At 39.6% G+C, this 24,522-nt stretch overlaps 1 protein-coding gene across 5 annotated transcripts in view; it reads left to right on the forward strand.

Moving 5' to 3' along the window:
- Positions 1-24,522, forward strand: part of nbeab (neurobeachin b) — a 223,230-nt gene that overhangs the window by 122,827 nt on the left and 75,881 nt on the right. For all 5 annotated transcript variants that reach the window (XR_013294247.1, XM_077566748.1, XM_077566749.1 and 2 more), the window contains exons 37-39: positions 5,695-5,819; positions 16,672-16,821; positions 24,322-24,458. Coding sequence is in view for 4 of the 5 variants with exons in the window: in XM_077566748.1 (XP_077422874.1) it covers positions 5,695-5,819; positions 16,672-16,821; positions 24,322-24,458 (412 nt within the window). In the remaining variant the exon portion in view is untranslated. The remainder of the gene's footprint in view (positions 1-5,694; positions 5,820-16,671; positions 16,822-24,321; positions 24,459-24,522) is intronic.

The following is a 24,522-nucleotide window of genomic DNA, read 5'->3' on the forward strand; positions in this document are numbered from 1 at the left end:
TTAATTAATTATTAAATAAAATAAAATAAATATATATAATTACCTGCAAAGCAGATTCATCACATACAAAGCAAAATGTTTGATGTGAGTTTTCTTCTAGGGTAGACAATGACAGGGTGGACATTGAGGACATTCAATGAGCACCGTGAACCTTCACCTAGCAACATGATTCAGTTGGCAAGCTGACTGTGGACTGTTTAACAAAAATATATTTCAAATTTCTCAAATGTTTTTACATCAGTTTAGTAGTGCAACGGATCACAAAAGTCACGGTTCGGATCGGGTCACGGATTTGAGTCACGGATCGGATCGTTTTTCGGATCAGCCCCCCCAAAAAAAGAAGATAAATAGCACTTGGTCTTCATTTATTTTGTAAAGCGCTTTTTCCATTAAATAATTTTTTTTTTTTTAAAAATGAATCAATTCAAAATGTGTAATATAATCGTTTAGGATTTAGGAACACAACTTTTAAGTGCAATATGAGGCAGAAACATTCTTATTTTTACATGCATCAAGTGTAAAATAAGACGGTATTAATAGCTCAAAGTTGTGTTCCGATAATCTAAACGGCTAAGATTGACATTTTGAGTGGAATGTTTTTCTTTTTTTTAATGGGCAAGTGTTTTATAAAAATAAATGAAGACAAAGTTCTATTCATCTATTTTTTTTGAAATGCGAAAGGTGAAAAGACCTCAACGAGCAATTTAAGGCACATTCCCTGACTTTAAACGTGGAGAGTGAATTACAAAGTAGCCTTGGTCCAGAATATTGAAAAAGAACGGTGCCAGCAAACGTACTTAGCAGCCGACAGCCAGACACTCGTGCACATTGGTCGTGCTAACAGCTAGCCGCTAGCCACTTACGGCGGAGACTTCTGTCGTACAATGTCGGCGTAATTAATTAGTGGTTTCTTAGCGTCCTAAATTAGCGTTCGAATAAGAGTTCGGAATAGCGTTGTGTTGATGTCGGTCGCAACTACAATGTCAATAAAAAGAAACGTCTAAAATGGAGGTCTAGCTAGCCATCACGTTACGTGGTGGGCAAACTTCAAAGTAAAAGTGTCCTAAGGCTATTTGCATTGCCGTCACTGTTTTACTGTATTTGGTCAACTTTATTTTGAAGGTAAGCTTAGCGCGTTACGTTGCGTATGCTTCAGGACAATAAACGTTTTGAAAGGACGTTGAATAGCGTTAAAACAAAGCAAGCCTTGTTGGTATTTGATCAGTTGAAGAATTTATTGTCTGATTAGCCCTCTTTTATGTTTTCTTTTTTTTCCCCTTTTGTCTTGTTGGAATGCACGGTTCTATGTTACGTTGGGTGGCGCTGCGCTACAACTTTGCCGTTCAAATGGGGGTCACGTGTTCCCGTGGTGACCAAAGCGCCAACGGCTGTCTTAGTTAACTCTTTGACTGCCAGACGTTTTCAGAAACGGGTTGTCCCCAGTGCCAGCCGATTTTAAGCATTTTGACTGATCTTTCAAGGTCCATAGAAAATTATGTGTTTGGACTATGGAAACACACATACTACCAAATGAAAGATTGGACTCTCATCTTTCATCAGAAAATAAAGTTTGTTTCTACCTTATTCCGTTTTGCAGTAATCAACAATAGAAAATGGTTAGTTTCACCTCTGTTTTGAAACAAACGTCTTTTGACGTCTTTGGCACTCCTCCATAGGTTTTTACTAAACGTTATTTAATGTTTTTGGCAGTCAAAGAGTTAAAACAGCGAAATATGCTCAAAAAATAAAAAGTAATACTACTTAACGTTCGTTTGAGTTAAGATTATGGTTATGTTTAGTGTTATAGCTACGTTTAGGCTTAGTATAAAAAAAAAAAAGAAGACAGAATTGGACTTAAATTCAGGGACACGTGCAAAATATTCAATATGATGAAAAAATACAATCTACACACCATGATGACAATGGCTCATTTGATCAAATAACTTGCTGTGGCCGGTGATTGACCGCTTGATGCAAATGATTGATTTGCAAAAAGTCTTAAGTCATTATAAATAATTTTGTTGTTCATTTGGCATTCAACTCTTTCTTAAAAGCGACATCAAAAAAAGTGAAGCAACCACCTGCACTCGAGCTGATAAAAGTGCATTCAACGTGCTTGGGTGGATCTTCAAAGTGGAGGTTTTATTCCCCCCCCCGCACTGCCTGTTTCGCACCCGAATTAAACGGCCATAATCTTCAGCCTGGAAACGTGCGGATTTCCATTTTTGGCGCGTTGTAATCCGCCGTTTACAATATCATTTACGGGGCTTTCTTCTTTTTTTTCCGCCCACTGACAACTCTCTCGCTCTCTTCCTCCTCCTTTTAAACGCTCTGATTGACAGAGGACAAGCTCCAGGCATTCGCTTTGCATACACGACAGCGGCGTGCAACCTACACACACACACACACACACACACACACACACACACACACACACACACACACACACACCGACGCTGTCTTCTGATTGATATTTAACTGAAAGTGAGCTCTTGTCGCTGTCAAACCTCAGCTAAGTCTCTTGAGCCGCTTGATTTCTGACACTTGTGCTATTCACATAAAAGACTGATTGTGTGTGTGAGTGTGTGTGTGTGTGTACGCGACGTTGTCATGTGATCCGTGTAACACTTTAATCTGTTTCGACTCCTTCAATACGCCGGCACGAGCCATACGTTGACGAAGACGTCCGCCTGCCAAGGTCTCGTTGGAGTAAGGCGAGCGCTTTGTACATATGTTGGAGGTCATTTTAGCGTTGGAATATTAATGTCATAAATCAGCCTTGAAAAGGAGGGGTGGCCAAAGCGTGGCCCGCGGGCCTCTTATGCCTCACGTGTCTTTATTATCAAGCTTTTCTCGTCAAGAGTAATAGTTTGTTGTGTTAAATTTTTCCCCCGGAAATTCTTTCTTTAAAACGTGTTGTTTTTTTTTGTAGAAGTTTAAAAAAATATATTGTGACTTGAGCCTAATAGCGAAATTGCCAAAGCCATTTCAGCACGTTTACGGTGAGGAAAGAATACACACAAATGAACAAACAAAAAGGCTAACATTTGAGGATAACAAAACTAAATGAACAAATAACAACAAAAAATACGTGAAAATTAGTGGGGTTTTGCAGAGGATAAAGAATATAGGCATTTTATATGGTCTGTGCATTTGTATTGCTATATAGTTTATGTTCAAATAGCTGTTGCGTAACTCATTCAAACCCCAAAAACGCATAAATGAGTTTTTTAATACTTTGTCCTGCACTCCCAAAAACGTATTTATGTGTGTTTTTTTGTGTGCTTTTTTTTAATGCTAGAGCATACAGAAGGCTTTGATACAGCTTCTGACTTGAAGAGGTCATTTAAAGCAATGGTAGCTATTACAAAAAATGGCCAACAGGTGACAGCAGAGTATAAGAGATCAGCCAGGGCCATGTTGCAAAAAGCTCTTTTTGCCAGTGTTTTCAACAGGAATGTCAATAATGATCTAACTTAGCTATATTTTAATGCTAATTGCTGCAAAACTGAAGCAGATAGAAATATCCTTTTTTTTCTGATGAAAGAAGAGAATCTAATCTTTCTTTTGGTAGCTTCCATGTTTTATAGGAATAGAACACAATAGTCTGTGGGCCTTGCAAAATCTGTCAAAATCCAGGAAAACAGCCAGGAGCGAATGGGGTTGCTTCAGTGAAAATGGCTGCGAGTGAAGTTAAAGTGCTATAAATAAAAAAAACAGCAATGCTAGCTTTGTTAGCCAGTCTATGGCGTTTTGCATTGTGTGTTATCATTGAGCTAAAAGACTTAGTAGGGTAAATGTTTTATTTTGTTTTTGGTGTAGTGCTACACTAAAGTTCAACTGGGAGAATGCCCCCCCCCCATTGGTCGCTCTTAACTCAAATATTTGCTCCCAACTCAAAACAAAAAAAATCAACCGCGTGACAACTTGCGTATCGAAAAACCCATAATTCTCGTCTGTCGTAAATCGAGATATCATTTTCACAACAAAATCCCCCCGACAGTCGACTGTGCAATTACCCGCTTGTCACGTATGCGCAATCACGTGAATAACGAACTTCTTTCCCGCTCAAGGCTAAACGAAGGCAACGCATTGTCCCGCGTTACCTCCATCAGGGCCATAAAGAAAAACAAAACCATCTCCAGCCGGAGCGCGAGAACAAGCAGCACTTAGTCACCGATTGCCGTTGCCGGTGCTTAATGGTCTGCATTAGGGGCCGGCAATAAAGTCATCCCGGCCGGCCGCTTCCACGCTAATGTCGGAATAATCATTTACAAAAAGATGGTTAGCACATGCCGGAATTATTTTCCGCACACCCTCTCGCTGTTAACAGCCCTAATTCGCCGTTATTAATAATGAATAAAAATGCCATTTTCAGTGGGCTTGCTTCAGGGCTCTGGGAATCATTACGATGAATATTTCAGCACATTATTTTAATCTCTGGCACACATATACGCACGGGGAGGGAGGGGAAGGTGGGAGGTGGGGGTCTTGCTTTTATAGGCTAATGCGTCAAGCGCCACGAGATCTCCCCCCCCCTCCCTCCCCTCCCCCCGGTCATTAGAGCCCACGCTGTCTGTGGGAGATGCCGACCTTTCATTTACAAGACTTGTAAAAAAAAAAAGTCGTGTTTAAAAAAAAAAATAAACGAGGCGAGCGGCCATTTTGACTTGTAATTTGACGCTGGATTTGTTAATTGAGCATCATGTGATTCATAGACGCTAAATTCTGGTCCCTGCTTTTCTCACGCCGTTACCTTTTTAGTTGAAAATTTGATAGATGGCGTTGGAAAAATAGGTTTATATTTTCATCTGTCCTTTTTTTACGTCAAAATAAAATCAATAAAAAAAAAAAAGTATCTACATTTCTTGTTCATGATATAATTTTGTAGGGTTTGTGTGAGGTAGTATAAGACAATATTTGTTTTAATTATATTTTCAGCTGATATAAAAACAAATCTATTCTCTCATTTTCACCTTCTCTCTATATTTTTTCATAAAATATTTTTGTCTTTTTTTGTATGATCTTATTTTTGGGTATTGAAATTTTCATTTTTATATTTATTCATTATTTTTAAAAATGTTTTTATATATATATATCTTTTTTCATGATTTTTTTCCACTAATATACATTCTTATTTTTGTATATTTTTTCTTAATATCTGTTTATTTTTTATTGTATTTCGTAATGTGTTAGTTTTTTTCTGTGACATTTAATAATTTTCTAAAATTCTTTGTTCCCTGATATTATTGTATGCATCATGTAATTTTCATCTTAACCTTCAGCTAATATATATTAAAAAATCGATTGTTTTCTCATTTTCACCTCATCTGTTTATTTTTTCATAAATTCTTTGTCTTTTATTTAAAAAATATATATATTTTTGGGGTATTCAAATTTTTATTTTTATATTAATTCATTTTTTTTTAAAAATGTTTTTATATGTATCTTTTTTCATGATCCCCCTCTAATATACATATTTATTTTTGTATATATATTTTTTTAATATCTTTTTATTTTTGTTGTTGTATGTTGTACAATTTGTTAGTTGTTTTTTTTCTGTTTGTGTCATTTCATAATATTCACAAATTCTTCCCCCCCCCCCCCCAATATTTTTCTATGCATGACGCAATATTCATCTCAACCTTCAGTGTCAGTTTGTTAAGCCGACGTGTTTCCCTCCTTGCTTGTCAGGCCGCCTCACGACTTGTGGCGTCTGGACTACTGGGAGGACGACCTGCGGCGGAGACGGCGGTTCGTCAGGAACCCGCTGGGCTCCACGCACTCGGACGTGCCGTGCAAAACTCTGCAGGAGTACGGTGAGCTCACACGCGCGCGCGTTTCCTCGCCGTGCCGTACGCGTGTCGTCCGGATCGTGCAAAGCGCCGTCTTTCTGTACGCAAAGCTTATTTACAAGTCCTGACAATTGAACATGACACATGAGTTTCATTTGATATTTTTATCCCCATCAAAATGAGACGGCTCCTTGTGTTTGTCCCCCCCCCCAGTTTTATCACCCTTGGGTCAACTTTCCTCGTACTTTAACGCAACGCTGACTTTTACGCAAAAGCGCTGCTATTAAACAGCCCTTCTGGCCTCGTGATTAAATAGCAAATGCAGAACGAGCGTATTGATTCACAATAACCTTAACCCCCTCGACCCGCTTTCAACTGCAAATAGCCGGTCTTGATTTTTTATTTTTTTTGCTTTCCGGTCCACTTTCAGCAGCATGTTCATGTTGCAGAACAATAACAATAACCCAAATCGACATTTCTCCGCATAATACTGTGAGATACGAGTCTCGTTGGAAGTCCTTTCAAAATAAATGTTAATACAATGAATGCTACCATCAACAGGACATTGCAAAAATTGTAGTTATTATCACTTTTTAAAAATGGTCAATGCACAACGAAATGATGGTAAAATTACTGTTATTTACTGTTAATTTCTCAGTAAATATAAATGTTTTTTTTTTCATTTGAATGGAATCGAGTTGAATTTGACATTCCAAAAACAGATAAATATTTGTGAAATTATGATACATTTGTGAACGTATTTAAACCAACCGTATATGTATTTCTAATGTTGGGTGTTTTTACAGTTACGGTGATTTTATTTTATTTTACATTTGACATGTAAAAATCCGAGTTTATCTTTGTAAATAATGAAGTGATATTTTTAAAATACAGACAAAAAAATAAATAAATTCTGTTATATTGTAGTGTATTGTGCTGCAAGTATTTTGCTACGCGCCATATTGCTAACCCTCCACCTCATGTCAAATCCGAGTCTGGTTTAGCCCCGCCCCCCCCCCCCTTGACCACAATGTTCTAGACTAGCGCTGATCTCGTGAGGACTGTTGGACAAGTTCAGGAAGTCATGTGGTCGATTTGGGTCCCAGCACCAACACATGGCAGCTGCCGCCTCAACTGCAGGTGGTCCATACAAGCAATCATTGTGCCGTCTGCTCTTCATTTTGTGTGTGCGTGTGTGTGCTGTTTTGACGGGTGGGGGGGGACGGTTGGGGGGTGATCCGAGTGATTGGCTAATTTTGCGGGCTCTCTGTGATGTGCTGACGTCTGTCGGGCAAAGAAAGCTCTAATGTCATCCGCCAAGGACAATTTTGCTTGCCAGTAAATTCTCATGATTGCCGACTAAGCAACTATTAAATCCAGAGCCGTGACCTCTGCCAAGGCTTTAACAATTGTCACCTGCAACTCCGTCTGCGTTTAATCTACGCTCTTAGTTGTTAACAGGAGGTAAAACTTCATCCAGAATGAAATTTGCAAGACTTGTCGCCATGACGACACTCCTGAGCGTGGAAAGACGCCGCTTGTAAACACCAAACCTTCCACGTTTATTCGACCAAAGTAGAGAGATTGCGAAAATGCGGGAAATTGCTTCAAAGATGGCCGCCGTAGTTTGGATGTGTGAGTTGTCAGTTAACTCAATGACTCACAGCCATTTTCCCTGAAGCAACACCCTTCGCTCCCAGCGGTCTTACTGGATTTTGACTGATTTTGCAAGGCCCACAGAATATTCTGTTACACATGGAACCTCCCAAAAGAAAAATAAGAAACGCTTCTTTCATCAGAGAAAAAAGAAAGTATATTTGTATCTGTTTCCATTTTGCAGAAATTCGCATTAGAATATATATAATCATTATTCACAAATCTGTTGAAAACACTGGCAAAAAGAGCTTTTTGCAACATGGCCCTGGTTGATCTGTTTTGCTCTGCTGCCACCTGCTGGCCGTATTTTGTGATAACCACCATTGCTTTAAGCGACCTCTGCAGGTCAGAGGCTGCATCAAAGCCTTCTGTATGCTCTAGCATTAAAAACAACAACAGAAAAAATGTATAAATATGTGGCCACATTTAAAATCTAACGTTTTTGTACGTTTCGGGGAACAAATACGTTAAAAAGAGGATTTGACGTGAGATTACTTGCTTGGAAGAGAGGCTGGACATAATTTAGTAAAAAATAGATGACGCCATTTTGGACTATTAATAATAGTGCATTATATTTAGAGGTATTATTCTTGGCACTAAAGGACTCTGTACAGTATGATGAGAGAGAATGTTTTGTTTTTGTACAAACCGAAATTCAATCAATAATCAAATAAATCAAATAAAAATAAAAAAATGTTTAAATTAATTAAAAAAACAAACAGATGGTGGTGTAGAAGTGCAGAATGACATGAGTTTCCGTGATCATTGAGGGACGGGCTCAGCAATTGACTTTTCCCTTGCTTGGATTAATAGCACAGAGTGCATTTTTTGCGCTGTTGTGGGTAGCGTGCTTTAGCGCTGATGTTTGTTAGCAAGCCAGCCATTAAATTGTTTTCCACAAACCCGATGATGGAAATTTGCTTCACAGCGTGCGTCCCTTCAGAAGTGGCTACTATGCCATCAGGCCGTCTTGTCATCTTCTCTGTACGACCACAGTATTTACGACATCCACTCGATTGATCCTTCTCACAAGTTCAGCTCGTGGCATTTGGATTTTTTTTTTTTCATTATTTTTTACGAGAAATTGTGTAATAGCCTATTACACCATTTCTGAGCTTGACAAAAATGTTTTAGCTATTAAATTGTTTTGTCAATGTTTCAGTTCAGGTCAGCAGTAGTCAATCACATGACTCACAAAATCACACACAAATGTAGTTAGTTTTAATTAATTTTAGTTCTTAAAAAAAAATGCTTATTTTTAGTTAGCTTCAGTATTAGTTTTTGTTTTTTGTTTTTGTTTTTTAATGTGTATTACTTGTGCGCAGAGGTGGCAAATCCAGGTCCAGAAAATGACTCATGCATCAAATTGAATTGGACGTCTGCCATTTTGGTTGGGTGTGGCCATTTTGGGCGGATTCCTATGCAGGACCAAAACTGCCAAAATAAAAAAAATTTAAATGACTAAATAAATAAATAAATGACTAAAAGTGAAAATAAAAACAAATATAATATATATATATATAGATATATATTCAAAAATTTAAATAGAAAAAATTATATTTAAATTATATATATATATATATATATATATATATATAATTTAAATAGAATTTTGATGAAATGATATTTTTTGTATCCATTTTTATTTGCCTTTTTAGTCAATTATTTATTGATTTATTTAAAATTTTGTCAGTTTTGGTTCTCCACAGATTCCAGGGTTGTTACTTTGACGAACTTCTACAAGGGAATTAGCTTTAGCAATCCAAAGCCGGCATGCTCGACAGTTCCCTCTTAATTCTCTCATCTTCAGTTGACATCAGTAACGCGACAGTCACTCGGCAGCACATTGTTTGCAGCGCCGCAGGTTTTTTTGCGCGAAGGTGGCAGAGGTTTGAGAGGTGAACGTGCCATCTCCCCACACGCACCCTCCATCACATCCAGACTTGACGGGCTCGCCGCGGAACATTTCAGTGGGCCGCAGCTGGCACGGGCAGCAGAAGAACAAAGCGGCGCGTTTGAGGCCCCCGAGAACGGTTATTAAAGCGCTCCAATCTGGGACTAATGGAGAAACGTCCAAAAAGAATGCCGACTTTTCTGCTTTGACAGCAGGATATGACAAGATGCGCTTCAGCCGCCATCTTTTGCCGTTTGAAGACGGGCAGACGCGCGGCGCTCGCAGCACGCGTCACTCTTCTCCCGCTCCTCGCTTGAAAGAATGAAAGTGATGTGGACAGATTGTTTTTCTTTTTGTTTCCCTTCACAAAGAACAGTCGGCTGAGTGAGTGGCCTGTGTCGGTTTTGACGCAGTCTCACCGTCGCCTTTGTTTTCGCCTCAACATTAAGAGCTTATTTGTTGTGTGCACTCAAAGGAGTTATTTTGAGAGTGTGTATAGTTTTGTGCCAACTTTCAAGCTGCCAGTGAGCACTTTGCTAGACGTGCATATCAGTCTTGCTGTTTTTTAGGGCCTCATTTTGAGCTTTGTGTTGGCTGACGATGCGAATCGAGCAGGACGTTGCACATACAGGATCGGATTTCCCACATGACGTGTCCACAACATTCCATGTCAGTCAGTCCACCTGAGGTTCAGGGATCATTTTTTCTAACTTCCGATACTCAGATACAGAGTTTTTATTTATTTTGTTTTTTTTAAAGTAAGTATGGTCCAATTACCAGTTTGACAGTTTAAAAGTCAAGTTTTCAATTACCACTACGACCTCCCAGTGGCCGTTAGCATGTCTTAAAAAGTCCCCAGTTTTGGAGATTGGAATGATTTTTGCATTTTTCACTCTTTTTGAAAAAAAAAAAAATGGTGCCAGCAGCTACTAATTAGCCCCATGGACAACATAAGTAGCACACAGGTCTGTTCTAAAAAAATAGCTCACCAGTGATGGGACACTAAGAAGAAAAAATAAGAAGAAGAATGTAACGTAATGTATTTTAGGGGTGTCAGGTGATTCATTTTTTTTAATCATAATTAATCGCATGACTTCAATAGTTAACTCACAATTAATCGCAAATTTTATATATTTTCTAAATGTACAATAACATATTCATACTCTTGTTAATATAAAAGTTTTAACTAATAGAAATATGGCTGCATCTTTTAGTCATTGATAAAATCATTTCAAAATAATTCATAAAACTGAGTTGAAATTTACTGTACTGTAAAAAGTGTGATACTGATTTGTGTTGGTACTTTTTGTTCTGCCACTAGATGGCATAATTGCATTTGTAAGACGTTGGTGACGGCACAGTGCATTTTTCTTTTTATATTCAGAGCTATCTTTAACATGAAATAACAAATTGTAAAATACAACTTGACCCCCAGTCTCCACAAATCTATGCATTATTATTACATTTATTCCTGCAAAATTTTGACGTGGACGTGTTTGCTGCGTTGCGGCTGGAATTCCCCCAGTACAGGCTTTCCGTGTAAGCGGCGCTCATTTATCAACCCTTTAAAAAAAATAACATTGTTAAAGGAACTTTTAATTAACTCAAAATGAACGCACTCATTTTGACACCCCTAATTTATTTCTTTAAACCTAACATGGCACATGCTTTTTCTGTACCAAATATTCTATATTTTGTTTAAAATGAGGGGCAAAAAAATGTTTGGTTGTCAGACTCAAATATTTTTCCCAAAGAGCATTATGATAAAACTATTAATATAATAATTAAAAAAAAACAACTCCAAGAGGGTCATGAACGCAGCAGCGTAACCTTCGTCATCACTTTTGTGTGCAGTGCGCGCGCGGGCACGCCATTTGGCGGACATTCTGTCTGGTTGTCTATTAGCCGCATTGGCAGCTTAGCCAGCACATTTGCTGTCGCCGCCGTCAGCCTGAAATAAGCTGCCCTGTTGCGGCCGCTTTTGGGAGTATATTGTGGGCTGATTGGAAGCGGGCAAGCATGAAATGGAAGTCACGTTAATATTGATCCAAGTGTTTAACGGGGTGTTTTACCTCCGGGTGTCCTTGCCGTCTGCAATCAGGTGAGAATCTTCTTCTCGCTTGCCGCTGATTGCTACAGACGGACTCATTGTTCTCGAGGCCGAGTCCTCACATCGGTTGATACCAACCTTAAGCAGGCTCAATTTGGACTGAAGGTGAACTGGCCCGCTCCAACGTGTGACGGGACTTTTACTTATGAATGTCTGTATGCAAATGTTTCTGGAAGGACCGCTCATCCATCGAGTGGGAAATCACAACCAGAGAAAATGTCATGAGATCCCAATCAAGGATTTTGAGTTAACTTAAAAGTTCCTTTAACACCACAACATTTAGCAGTAATACATGTAATAATAATGCATATATTTGTGGAGACTGCGGTCAAGTTGTATTTTGCAATTTTAAAAATGTGCAGAATTTCACAAGTTTCTTCATGTTAAAGATGAGATCGCTCTTAATATGAAAAGAAAAATGCACTGAGCTGTCACCGTTTTACAAATGCAATTATGCCATCTAGTGGCAGAAAAAATGACCTCAACACAAATCAATATCACACTCGTTTTTTTTATTTTATTTACAGTACATCTTTTGAATTGTATCTCAATTTTATGAACTATTATGAAATAACTATCAATGACTAAAAGATACAGCCCATATTTCTATTCGTTTAACATTTTCCCACTTTTATGTTAACAAGCGTAGAAAGGCTTCAAAAGAGACATTGAGGCGGAAGCTCGGCAACCTTTGCGGACCTCTCGTCGGCTCTGTGCGGAATTCCACGACGGGTGCGTGGGAGGGAAGCCATGCAAACCCAAGCAATGTATTTGATATTTAAGTCCCGTCTATAAGATGTCAGAATGCTTGCGCAAATCAGCCGAGTTATTTACAGCGATCTGACAGCATGAGACATAAAACAGAATCAAGTCCTACGCAAGCTCCCAAAACTTAAAGCGCCTTTTGAGTTCCCTTTGAGGTCACCGTGCTCGCCGTGTGTGTGTGTGTGTGTGTACTGTGCATAACTACATGCGGTAATGTGTGTCACGTTTCCCGGCATATCGCTTGCATGCCCGGCAGCGCAGGAAATGAAAGAATATAAACTTGACAGAAGTATATTTTTAAAGCCTTTTAAGTCTGCTCTGTTCAGACCCCTTCAACACTCTGTTGCTTAAATCAGTGGCCTCTGTGGGAGAGGAAATGTCAACGCTACGATGCACACTTCTGATGGTAATGTGTGTGAACAGCAAGATCGACTCATCTACAACTTAAAAAAATAAAAATAAAAATCCAGTTTGGCTAACATCAGAAAAGCTCACTTTTAAATACTACACTTCAAATCAAATCAGTGAACATTTAAGTTAATTCAACATAAACCCAGTCTGGCTCAGGTCTGCAGACTCGGGTCAATTCGGGTTCATGTGTGCACTTCAAAGCAAACATGGTGAAGCAGCGTTCGGCTGTTATGCTGCACACAAATGGCAGGAGCTGCCAATAGAAGCCAGTCCCCAGTTTCAATACTTTTAAATCCAGGTTAAAAAAAAAAAAGGCTGTTGTAATTCAAAGCATTTTTTAAAATAATGTTTTTTTGGGCTCGACCGATATGCATTTTTTTAGGCCGATGTCGATACCGATTTTTGGCAGAAAAAAACCCCCACAATTGCCAATTATTTAAAAATATATATTTAATGCATAAAATTAATTTGATGCATCCAAGGTGAGTACAGAAGAACGTTGCAATTGAATTCTATTTAAATAACTCTGAATCGGTGTCTTTGCTTCGTGTTATCTCACCTGCGGGTTTTGTGTTTCCACGACATTTGTGTGTGAATAGTCATTATTTGAAGAAAAAACACTCCCGAAGTCAATGCTAACTTCATGTTAGCATTTGAACGTGATCCTCCCTTCGTTTTTAGTATTAGCGCTAGAGCAGCAATGTTTTTAAATCGAAACAAGTATTGTATTTAAATATACGTTGGATGTAAGTCTTATTGTCATGTGTTTAGTTTTGCAGTTAACTCCAACAGAGGTGTCATTAAACAGCTTAAAGGATGCTTAGGGACAGCAGACTAACCAGAATAACACACGCTACACGCTTGCTTGTTGCTAATGCTACGCAAACAAAATGGTGCGTTGAGGGTACTTTCACAGTGTCGGAAACTTCGGTTTTCTTCGGCCCGTTGTTTGAAGGGTTTATAATTGTATAAATAAATAATAATAAATAAATCCGGACTCCCAATTCCAAATTAAAATGATGTTTTGTCAAGCTTGATGATCATAAAAATAATTGATGACATCTCCTCATTAGTGTGGTTCATTTGTAGAAATGAGTCCACTTTTGACTTTTGACAAACGCATGCAGCAGTTTAGAATTCCGTTTCCCTTCTTTGATGATTCCAAAGCACACACTTGATTTTCCATGAGAAGTCCCAAATTGCGTTGACGGCGAAGCTGCGGCGCACGGCGGCGGACGTGCGTGATTTTTGCACGCTTGTCAGAATTAGCCGTGTTTATTTAGCCCAGTCAGTCGTCTGGCTCCGACGCGCCAATCCAAACATCAGCACGTCTGCTTATCAGCCTTTCAGCAGGATCCTTTACAAAATGACACTTTGATCTCCAGCCTACGTTGGCCTGCAACTGCACGCAGGATTGTTTTCATTTGTTTGTGTTGCCCTGAAATGCTAAAAGCGCTTCCCTCCATCTGCCGAGAAGCGCTCCAGATACGAGGCAGAGCAGGAAGTGGACTTTTGCTTGCGACCTCTGCCAGACAAGGTGCCTGTTTAAGTGGGCTGAAGGTGAGCAATCGGACACATTTCTCCATTTTCACAAACTTGCCGTCAAAGTCAGGAGAGGTCTGGTCAGTTCATGTCTGACAAAATAGGTTTGGGGTGCAAACATGCAGATAATCGGAAAGAATCTCAGCATCCGTCCTGCTTTGTGATCAATGTCTCTAAAGGTCGGATTCTACGATGTTCCCGAAAGAATACGCTGCGTCATTAATTGTCTTGTGGTGTGAGTCATGGCGACCAGTCCAGTCATGCCACTTCCACTCATGGCGACCAGTCCACTCATGTCCTGCCCAGTCATGGCGACCAGTCACGTCACGTCCACTCATGGTTGTCTGCTCCCTGTGGTTAATAAAAGTATTGCACTCGATTCCCGTTTCCATGCAATTTGGGTTCTCCATCCGTCATCCACTCACATTCCATCAGATCAGATTTGAGCGTCCAATCAAACTCGGCAATGACCCGATTTACGTCTTTGAAAGAAGATTATCTCGAGCAGCTATCCTGCGGTGCGGGGTGCACCCGTGCTGATCATCTCGCTCAATTTGAAGATATTCTTCCTTTCCGATTCAAATGAGAAAAAGGCCGGCTTTTCCGATGTTTCTGAAAGATTCTCTTTTCTGATTTTCCTTCGGTGTGGCAGTTCTAGGAGTGAAATCTGCTCGGAAAACGCTCCATGCTGTAAATGGTAGACGTTAAACCCGTTCAATTTTTACGATGTGAAATCCTCACTTGCGTAGGCCACTGCAAATTAGGCCAAGCGGTGAAATGTAACGACAGCCAATCAGGAAGCTCGTTGAAGCTGTTGCTGGACACAAATGGAGGAGCAACTGGTTGTTGAATGTTTATAAGACAACAATGTGAGTTCCTGCTAAGCCAACACGTGTAGTGGCTCAATGGTAGAGTGTTGCTCTGGCAATCTTGAAGTTGTGGGTTCGATCCTAGGCCTTTGTCACCATGTGGAAGTATCCTTGAGCGAGATACGCAAACCCCCGTTGCTCCGGATTGCTGCGTCATCAGTCGGTAAATGAGCAGTCAAAATATAAAAAGGGCCGTGCAAGCGACATATAAATAAAGACCTTTTTTTGGTAATGGTAGTCAATCACGCCCCCCCCCCCCCTTATTGTGTGGGGTCACTCAAATAAAAATAAAACAACAATATTTAAGATGTTCATAGTTGCTGTGTGCGTGCGCATCTTATTTCCAACATTTGATACAACACAGAGCAGCCTGCCGTCCGTGGGGGGGGGGGGGGGGGTGCGCTTCGGAGCCCATGAATGCGAAACCCCTCCTTTTGTTCTGTGCGGAGCCGCAGGCAGATGACGAAGACCCGCTGCAACCTAATTGCGTTGTCTGTTCAGCCTCGCCGCTTGTCACGTCTCCGAAGGCGGCGAAGCACGTCGCTAATCGACGGCGAGCCGTTGGTCTTTCAAGATGCAAACGTTGCGTTTCATTGTTGACCTTGTCGGGGAATGAAAGCGAACGTACCTGTGATCGTAAATGTATTCAGTCGGGGAATGTGTGCCCGCCTTCATATGCTGTGGCGTGCGGCGTGCTCGTTGTTGATTGCTCACTGTAGATTGTTCTCCAAGGAGAAGTCGGAAACATCCGTTTTGTGGACTCCCATCATATAAAGTTAATGTGGGATGAACTGTGGATCAATCAACGGTAGCGATAAACCAGCTGATTATCGGAAATGTATTTTTATTATTATTGGAATATTTTCATTTGTATTACTTATTAATAAGTAATAACAATACATATAATGTATTATAAAATATATTTATATTATTATAATTTACATTATAATATTTTGCATTTGACAAATATCGGTAGCGACTTTTTCAAAATCTGACGATTTTTTATTTTTTTTATTTAGGAAAACAGAACTATGGTATTTACTTCTTTAAGTTTCCATTTAACTTTTTAAGATGTACTGATAACCTTGGGAGCTCCATGAGCTTTTTTTTTTTTTTTAATTTTAAAATGATGGATATTGTCTAAGATTTATAAAGAAAAAAAATCTATCTTTTGAAAAGTTAGAACAATTGTTCAATAAGCATTAATGTTTTAAGAAATTACAACAAAGTCAAGATTGGCATTTGTATTTGAAAAAGATTTGACTGCAATATTTCACCCCCCCCCCTTTTTTTCCCACTGAAAATGAATATCGGCTTTAAATATCAATTATCGGCCTCCTTGACTACTAATAATCGACATCGGTATCGGCCCTAAAAAAGACATATCGGTCTATCTTTAATCAACAGTTTCACTGATGCATTCATGAAATGTCGTTTGCACAAGAATTTTGGGTGCAGAAATAACATTAAATAACGGAGCTTGTAACTAAACTATTTACATGCGACTCCCATAAATAAAAATGAATATCATAAATATTGTGCTGTGTTTGTTAAAAAAAACAAACCTCTGTTGTCGAAATGTGCCAAACAAGTCGTCATCATGAACGTCCCTCGATTTCTTCCCGACAGCGACAGAAAAGGACGAGCTGGTCAAGCTGAAGACTTTGGTCTTCCCCGGCCAAAGCGTTCCGAGCCAGAGCCCCGAAACCGAACTGATTCTGGAGGGGGACGAGGACTCGGCCGGCCTGCTGCAGGAGAAGGAGGCGGACAACCTGGCCGGTAAATGCATTTTCTCATCTCAAGCTTTGTTGTCACGTCTCATCGCTTAAGCTTCCATTTGAGATGCACGGAGTCGTCGTATTCTTGTTTTCGTGGCGTCGCGCAGCCACAAAAACGGAACAGCAAACTACAAACATAATGCGGCTCAGCCTCGGCCTTGCAGACGCTTCACATGAAATCAAAGCAACAGTAAATGCCATTGGGGATTATTTATTTATTTATTTATTTATATTTATATCACAGTATTCAGAGTATTTAAAGTGTTTGCGGTGTTCCTTTCCTAAATAGAAGACAAACTATTAAATGTATGTATTGGCTCGTTAGTGTTCTGTCAGTGCCAGACGGGCCCGGGGCCCGTCGCACATCGGCGGCGGCGGACGCCCCGCCTCAAAGAACGTCCTTTCTGCAGCGCCACCTCAGCAGTTTTTGTTGTTGTTTTTGTGAGGCTGGAGCGGATTAATGGCATTGACATTCATTTCAATGGGGAGAGATGTTTTGGGAGACAGGTGTTGTCATGGCACAAATTAAACTCGTATCTCAAGGCACCACTGTTTTTGTATAAGAAGACAAACTACTGATGTTGCTTTTTCTTAAAAAGAAACAATGGATTATTTATTAGGGTTCGACCGATAATGGATTTTTTAGGCCAGTGCCAATTAATTTAAAAAATATGTATTGAGCAAAACCAATCTAGTCCAAGATCTGAGTAACAGACGGATCATTTCACTCTTTTACAACACTTTTTCTGTTAGTATTTGACTTTTACAACAGAGGAAAACATTGGCGAAAATTGTCCGGTGCTTTTTTTTTTTTCTTTCGTTATCTTTTTTTTTTTATGTTGAAATGCGTTAATTTTAGGGGTGTCAGGCGATTAATTTTTTTAAATCGTAATTAATCGCATGATTTCAATAGTTAACTCACAATTAATTGCAAATTTTACATCTGTTCAAAATGTGCAATAAAATGTAACACCCACCCCCCCCCCCCCAAGTTTTCATACTCTTAACATAAAAGTGTGTGTTGGGGAGGGGGGGGGGGTTAAAATTAAAACAATGTACTGTACTGTAAAAAACGAGTGTGATATTGATTTGTGTTGTAATTCTTCTGCCACTAGATGGCATCATTCCATTTGTGACAGCTCAGTGCATTTTCTTTTCATATTAAGAGTTATCTAATCTTGAACATGAAGTAACTTGTGTAATCCTACGCATTTTAAAAATGACCAAATACAACTTGACCCCCGTCGCCACAAATCTATGCATTATTATGAAATTTATTACTGCTAAATTTTGACGTGGACGTGTTTGCTGCGTTGCGACTGGAATTAATTAATTAAAATGAATCGCGCGTAAAAATAATGAGTGGCGTTAAAGGAACTTTAAATGAACTCCAAATGAATGCACTCATTTTGCCAGCCCGAGTTAATTCCTTTTTAAAATCGTACCCACTTGTGATTTTGGGCTTACCGTCGCACCCCCGATCAAACATCAAGCCGTCCACGCGCTCCTCTTGAAAGCGAATCCGCAGCACATCCTGTCGTGGCGGCCAAGCCGACATCCCATAATAGACGCTCTCTAATCGGCGGTGGGTGGCTTTACGAGGTGCCGCCGTGGCTTTACGAGGGGACGCGTTTGGCTTTGAGCGGCCGTGCAAAGCGTGGCTTCTTCTTGCGGCGACGAGACGAGACGAGCGAGCCGAGCTGAGCGAGCCGAGCCGAGCGATGGTCGTCATCCGTCAATGTTGGCGCTTCCTTTTCATGTCGTGGAGAGAAAACAACACGTTACTCTTGGCTGATTAGCGCTGCCTCGTTTCAAAAGCCTTCATTTGCGCTCACCAATGAGAGAATGTGTTTCATCTGCGTCCTTGATTAGACATTGAGATGCTTTCAAGTCGGCCCCAAAAGTATTGTTCATTCCTTTTGATGGCCAGTTTGGTCCTCCCTGCCCCGTAACTTCATTTACAACTATTCCGACGAACGGCGTTTCGTCATTGCGAACAAATCAAAATCAACGAGAGTGAACCTTTGACCTGTCCCGCATTAAATAGTTCAGCTGCGATTGTGGTCTTTAGAGTTAAAAGGACCGAGTAAAGTTTTGCCCAGAACTTTACAATTGGTGCCATGACCCGGATGGCAGCCTTTTTCGCATTTGCCCGTTTGCAGAAAACTCACAATGGCAGTCTTTCTTTGGTGGCATCTCAGTGCCTTGGAAACTGTTTGAAGTGAGTTGAAGAGTTGAAAAGTCCTTTGCCGCCATCTTGTTTCATCTTTAGGCCATCACAAACCCTTTTGACTCGATCGCTATTCTCTAAACAGGACATTTTATGGAACACATGCTTTTGAATTTGCGATAGACCAATATGGGTTTTTTCAAGACCGATACCGATTATTAGTAGTCAATGGGACCGATAATCGATATTTCAAGCCGATATTCATTTACCGTAAAAGAAAAAAATAGAAGCGTCAGAATAAAAAATATATATATTAATTTGCAGTAAAAGAGAACATGTTAGCAGCAGAATTAAAACAAAACATTTTGTCATTTTAAACATATGAGGAATTGACAGCTTTGTTTAAAAATGACAACAAAAATTGTATGGAGCTTCCAGGGTCATCAGTATGTGTTAAGTTTAATTCAAAACATCAAGTAAATAGTTTCCTTAAGTTTTCTCCTGTAAATAAAATGTTCCAAAATTTCTACATCATTTCTTAATTTTAATTTTGTTGTTTTTTTGTTAATAAAAACTGTAGGGAGTTCCCATTGTCAGCATCATAATTTTTTTTGGGTGAAAATTTTAATAAATCCATAAATGGAAATTGCATACAAATGTAGTTAATTTGTAAAAGGTTTCAAAAGATCTTTGCAGATAATGAAAAATGGTCTGAATATGTAAATTTTTATGAAAATGATTTGCGACAAGTAAGAACTGAACATCTCACAAATCCTGAAGCTTTATCGGCCTTCAGATTCGTAAAAAGCCCAACGACGATATTTGTCAAAATGCCAAATATCGGCATCGATAATCGGCCCGGCCGATAATTGGCCTATCCCTATTTTGAATTGCTGCACTATTCAAATCTATTCTCCGATAATATGCCAAGTACCAGCATTGTGATCAACATGAAATACAGCCGCAGATTTAAGTGTTGAGCAAAAATGAGACGTGAAAATGTGCAATATTATTCATATAAACCATTGCAACAGTTTGAACATTGATCCTGTACTGTTTAAATATGTTTACATTCAAAATGCATGTAAATAGTGAGCCTCTTCTTGCATACGTAACAACAGACGCACATCCCAATACTTTTGTCCACGCCGAGCTTTCTTTTTTCTTTTCTTTTTTTCTTTTTTGCTAAATGACACAAGATGCGGGAATGATCCCTGCTGCGCACGTAATCACAATCGTCTTGGCAAAGCCGTCGCTCTGCTCCAAAGCGCGCCAACGCCGAGTGCCAGTACAATCTCATCCGCGCTCTCCCACTGAGGGGGGGGGGGTGACCGAGAGGCCACACTCTTTCCCGCCAACCTCCACAATGAAAAAAAAAACAAAACAAAAACAGATTACTGTTTGTCTTATAAAAGAGAAGCACTTAAGCAAAATGACACACGCTCGTTGAAAGATGCCGTCGCCGAGCCACGACGCCAGAGACACGTCGGGAACAGTAACGCAGCCACTGCGGCTTCTTCTTCTTCTGGATTGTCATTTCCTACTTGCCATGTACACATGCCCCCTAGTGGCTTTTTATAGCACTGGCATGAGATTATAGTAAATGAAGTTTGAGTCTTGAAGTAAAGCAGCGACATCACTGCCTTTCTGTCCTTGCTGTTGATCATCTTTAAAATAAAAAATAATTATTTATTATATATAATTATTAATTATTATTAATTATTTTAAGGCACGATTAATGACCGCCCCTAACTTGGGGAATTCCAGTCGCGACGCGTCCCTTTTAAAATTTAACAGTAATAAATGTTATAATAATTTTTGATTTGTGGAGACTGGAGTTAAAGTTCTATTTTACAATTTTAAAAATGTCACAAGTTACTTAATCTTAAAGATGAGATAGCTCTTAATATGAAAAAGAAAAATGCACTGAGCTGTCAGCGTCTTACAAATGCAATGATGCCATCTAGTGGCAGAAAAATGATCTCAACACAAATCAATATCACTCGTTTTTTTTACAGTACATCTTTTAAATTTTAATTCAATTTTATGAATTATTATGAATGACTATCAGTGACTAAAAGATGCAGCCATATTTCTATTAGTTTAACATGTTTTTTCCACGTTTATGTTAAGAGTATGAAAACTTATTGTACATTTTCTTGTAAGTTTAGAACAGATTTGTGATAAATTATGATTAAAAATTGTTATGGCCTGACACCCCTAATATATAAAAACAATTAGATGCGGTTTTTGATTGTTGTTTTTTTTAGCATGTAGCATTTTCCTCTCTGGCTAATCATTACACAGGCAGTAACATTGTTTGTGTGCATGAGACTGCTGAAGCGTTGGGAGCTGCCCCGGGTCCACTGTCAGTTTGCCTCCCTCCCACTTGTACAATAAGTACGATATATATATTGGCCATACATTTATGAGCTCGCTCGCTGCTCTCATGCGAGCACGAGGGAGGCCTAATGAGAGATCTGGGACGCCATCCTTGTCTGCAGCGAGCGGTGCTCATCCTTGCCAGCCTTGAGGGTGTGAGGAGCTCGAGACAGCTGTGATTATGGACCAACACCCCCCCCCCCCCCCACACACACACACTCGACCCCCCCCCCCCCTCCCCTCCCCCGCACAGCAAGTGCTGCTGGCATGAGATGTTGAGGACACTCAGCAACTCAACACACTCGATGTGGAGGGTTGAGGTCAAGCCTGCCTGCATCCGCGCTCACAATAATATACTAATAATATGCAGGCATGTTCATGGACGCCCAAATGAGTCGCATTAGGGTCCATGTCAGACAAAGACTGAAGGTGTGCGCGCGCGCGCACGTGCGCGTCAATGTATAGAGCGTCGTGTATCATTTGAGCTTTTTCTTTCGCGAGCTCAATCATTTGAATTCTGTAGCATGTGTTGTAAATTCAATACATATTTGGTATTTTTGCATATAATAATAATAATCACGTCGTGACATTGTTTTTAAACGTTTGTAAATGTTTAAAATGGGCGTGTAGTTTTTAGCTGCAACATAAAATTGTTTTCAAGAAATATAGTTTCAGCAAAGCTAACATGTTTGTAGATAATATGTATTTTATTAGCTATTGATGAGCATGGTTTTACAGTCCATGTTTTATCCAGGATATTATTTTTTTTTGTTTTGTTTTGTTTTTTAGCATGGTTTGCAAATCATATGCATGCCACTGAGACACTTTATTAGGTACATCCGCGCAAAAAAAAATCGATACAATAGCTCATTTTCACATATCCTTTAATCAGGTTTTTATACACAAAAAAAATGTGTGTGTGTGGGGTCAATACGTGCAACTCGTAAATGAACAATATTCTTAATCGTGTGTGTAAAACTGTTTTATCATTATTTAAACCTGCGACGTCAGATCTGGTTTTAATTGAGCCAAATGTAAAATATTTTGTTAAAGAAAATATTAGACTGATGCTTTAGTTTATGATGCAGGGAAGAGCACACATGCATATTGTTCAATAAATTCATGTCGCGGAGTTTTGTTCTTCACACCCGCTGTACCTAATCAAGTGTCCAATGTGTGGGCATATGCAAATTGCTTGCTTTTTTTTTTTTTTTTTTAATAAGAACGCTTTATTATCTCGTGGATGCATTGTGGGTAATTATCCGCCACCCTGCCTTTACACAAAAATGAGTCTTTTTCACCCCAAAATGTTCCAACTGTGGAAGAAAAAAAAACAAGCCCGCTTGAAGCTAAATGTGTTGCCCTTCATTTTTATTATTGCCTGCATGTAAACATGGCAAGGCCATCGCCTTAATTGTCAAAGGATCTCCGAGGGGGAGATTAAAATGTTTTTAATCCTCTTCTTCCTGCAATGTGATGCCGCACCCCCCCCCCGCCCCCCCACCAAGACACACACCAATCAGCGCATGCGCGCGCGCGTCTCTCAAAGTCGCCATACAAAAAGCATTTATTGCACCAATAACAACAATCCGCTCCTAATCTGGTTGCCATCAATCGGATTATTCCAGGTGACGTCACAAACAGCCGTCTAACCAGGGGGGAGGTTTCAAACCTTCCACTCGTCGTGTGAATCTTTCTAATTGTCCCGCGGACGCGGATGAAGACGGATGTTGCGTTCAAGTGGCTCCTCTTGAATGGAAGGGATCGATAAAGATCCGCCGTTCTCCAGCTTGCCTTTCCCGACGCGGCGCGCGTGCGTGCGTGCGAGCGAGCGTGCGTGGGCCCAGCAGGGTGAACAATAAACATGTGACAACAGCAAGCAACCTGCTGCCTGTTGACGTTTTTTTGTTTTTTTTTTTGCCAGTCAGGCCGATCACGTTCCTAATATTTCGCTCAACAATGTTTCTTTCATTCTTGTTTTTGTGCTCGTTCGTATTATTGATGGCTGACATTTTGTATCATGCATTTTTTTTTAAAATGATGCAATCAGAATTCAAGTGCAATTGTGGTTGCTAATACTAATACAATACTAATTTGCATGTGATTTTACATTTATAATCCAAACGCTAAAAATTAAAACTACGCCATTGTGTGTTGATCGTGGCACTTTTTTTTTTTAAATACATTTTTTAAAGAAATTATTCCACATTTTTCTTCCTTTACGTTTTTACGTTCTAATTTGGTGACTGAAACACTATGCAAAACTAAACCTTTATTCAATTTTTTTTATTTAATAACCCAAGCCCTGATTTTTTTTCCTTCAATGCATACATTTCGTTTCTTTCTATGCGTTTTTTTGTCCTTTGCGACGATGCGTATTGATTTAAACGTTTGCAATCAAACGACATTTCTTTTTATTTCTATATGAAAAACACAGAATATGCTCTTGTAGTTTGTCATGACTGATTTTAAAAAGAATAATTTCATTACATGTTTGATTGTTTTTTTTCTAATGAGGTGACTGCATAGTTTGTGATGATCGAGAATTTGCAATAAACGATTTTTTTGCAGCTCAAACCTTGGGAAAAAACAAAAGGATTTATTTTCACTCTACGTTTTGCTTTTATTTACTTTTTTCTAATGTGGTGACCCAACTTTCTGCAAAAAAATGACATTTTGATTTTAGATTGACAATCCGTGAAAATTAAACACAAACTAAAGGGTTGTGAGTGCTCTTATATCATAATACGTTTTGTTTTTCGTATTTTTTAAAAAAAAATGTTTTCTAATGTGACGACTAACGCAACGGCGAAAGAAAACAAATCAACTACATTATAATCTGCCGTGACATTTTATTTATTTATTTTTAAATCAAATGCCGAACTTGCACGAGCTGTTCTGTCTGTGGTAAGATTGTGCTGAGCGTCCCTCTGAATGGGTTTCACGCAGGCCCGGTGGCGCTGAGCAGCCCGGCCCAGCTGGTGGCGCCAGGCCTCGTGGCCCGGGGGACCCTCACCATCACCGGCAGCGAGATCTACTTCGAGGTGGACGAGGATGACCCCGCCTTTAAGAGGCTCAGCCCCAAGGTCAGATGCAGGAAAATGCACGTGTATGCAATACACCCCCCCCCCCCCTAAAAAAAACAACAAC

This window comes from Vanacampus margaritifer, chromosome 5 (assembly GCF_051991255.1).
Source record: "Vanacampus margaritifer isolate UIUO_Vmar chromosome 5, RoL_Vmar_1.0, whole genome shotgun sequence".
NCBI classification, from domain to species: domain Eukaryota; kingdom Metazoa; phylum Chordata; class Actinopteri; order Syngnathiformes; family Syngnathidae; genus Vanacampus; species Vanacampus margaritifer.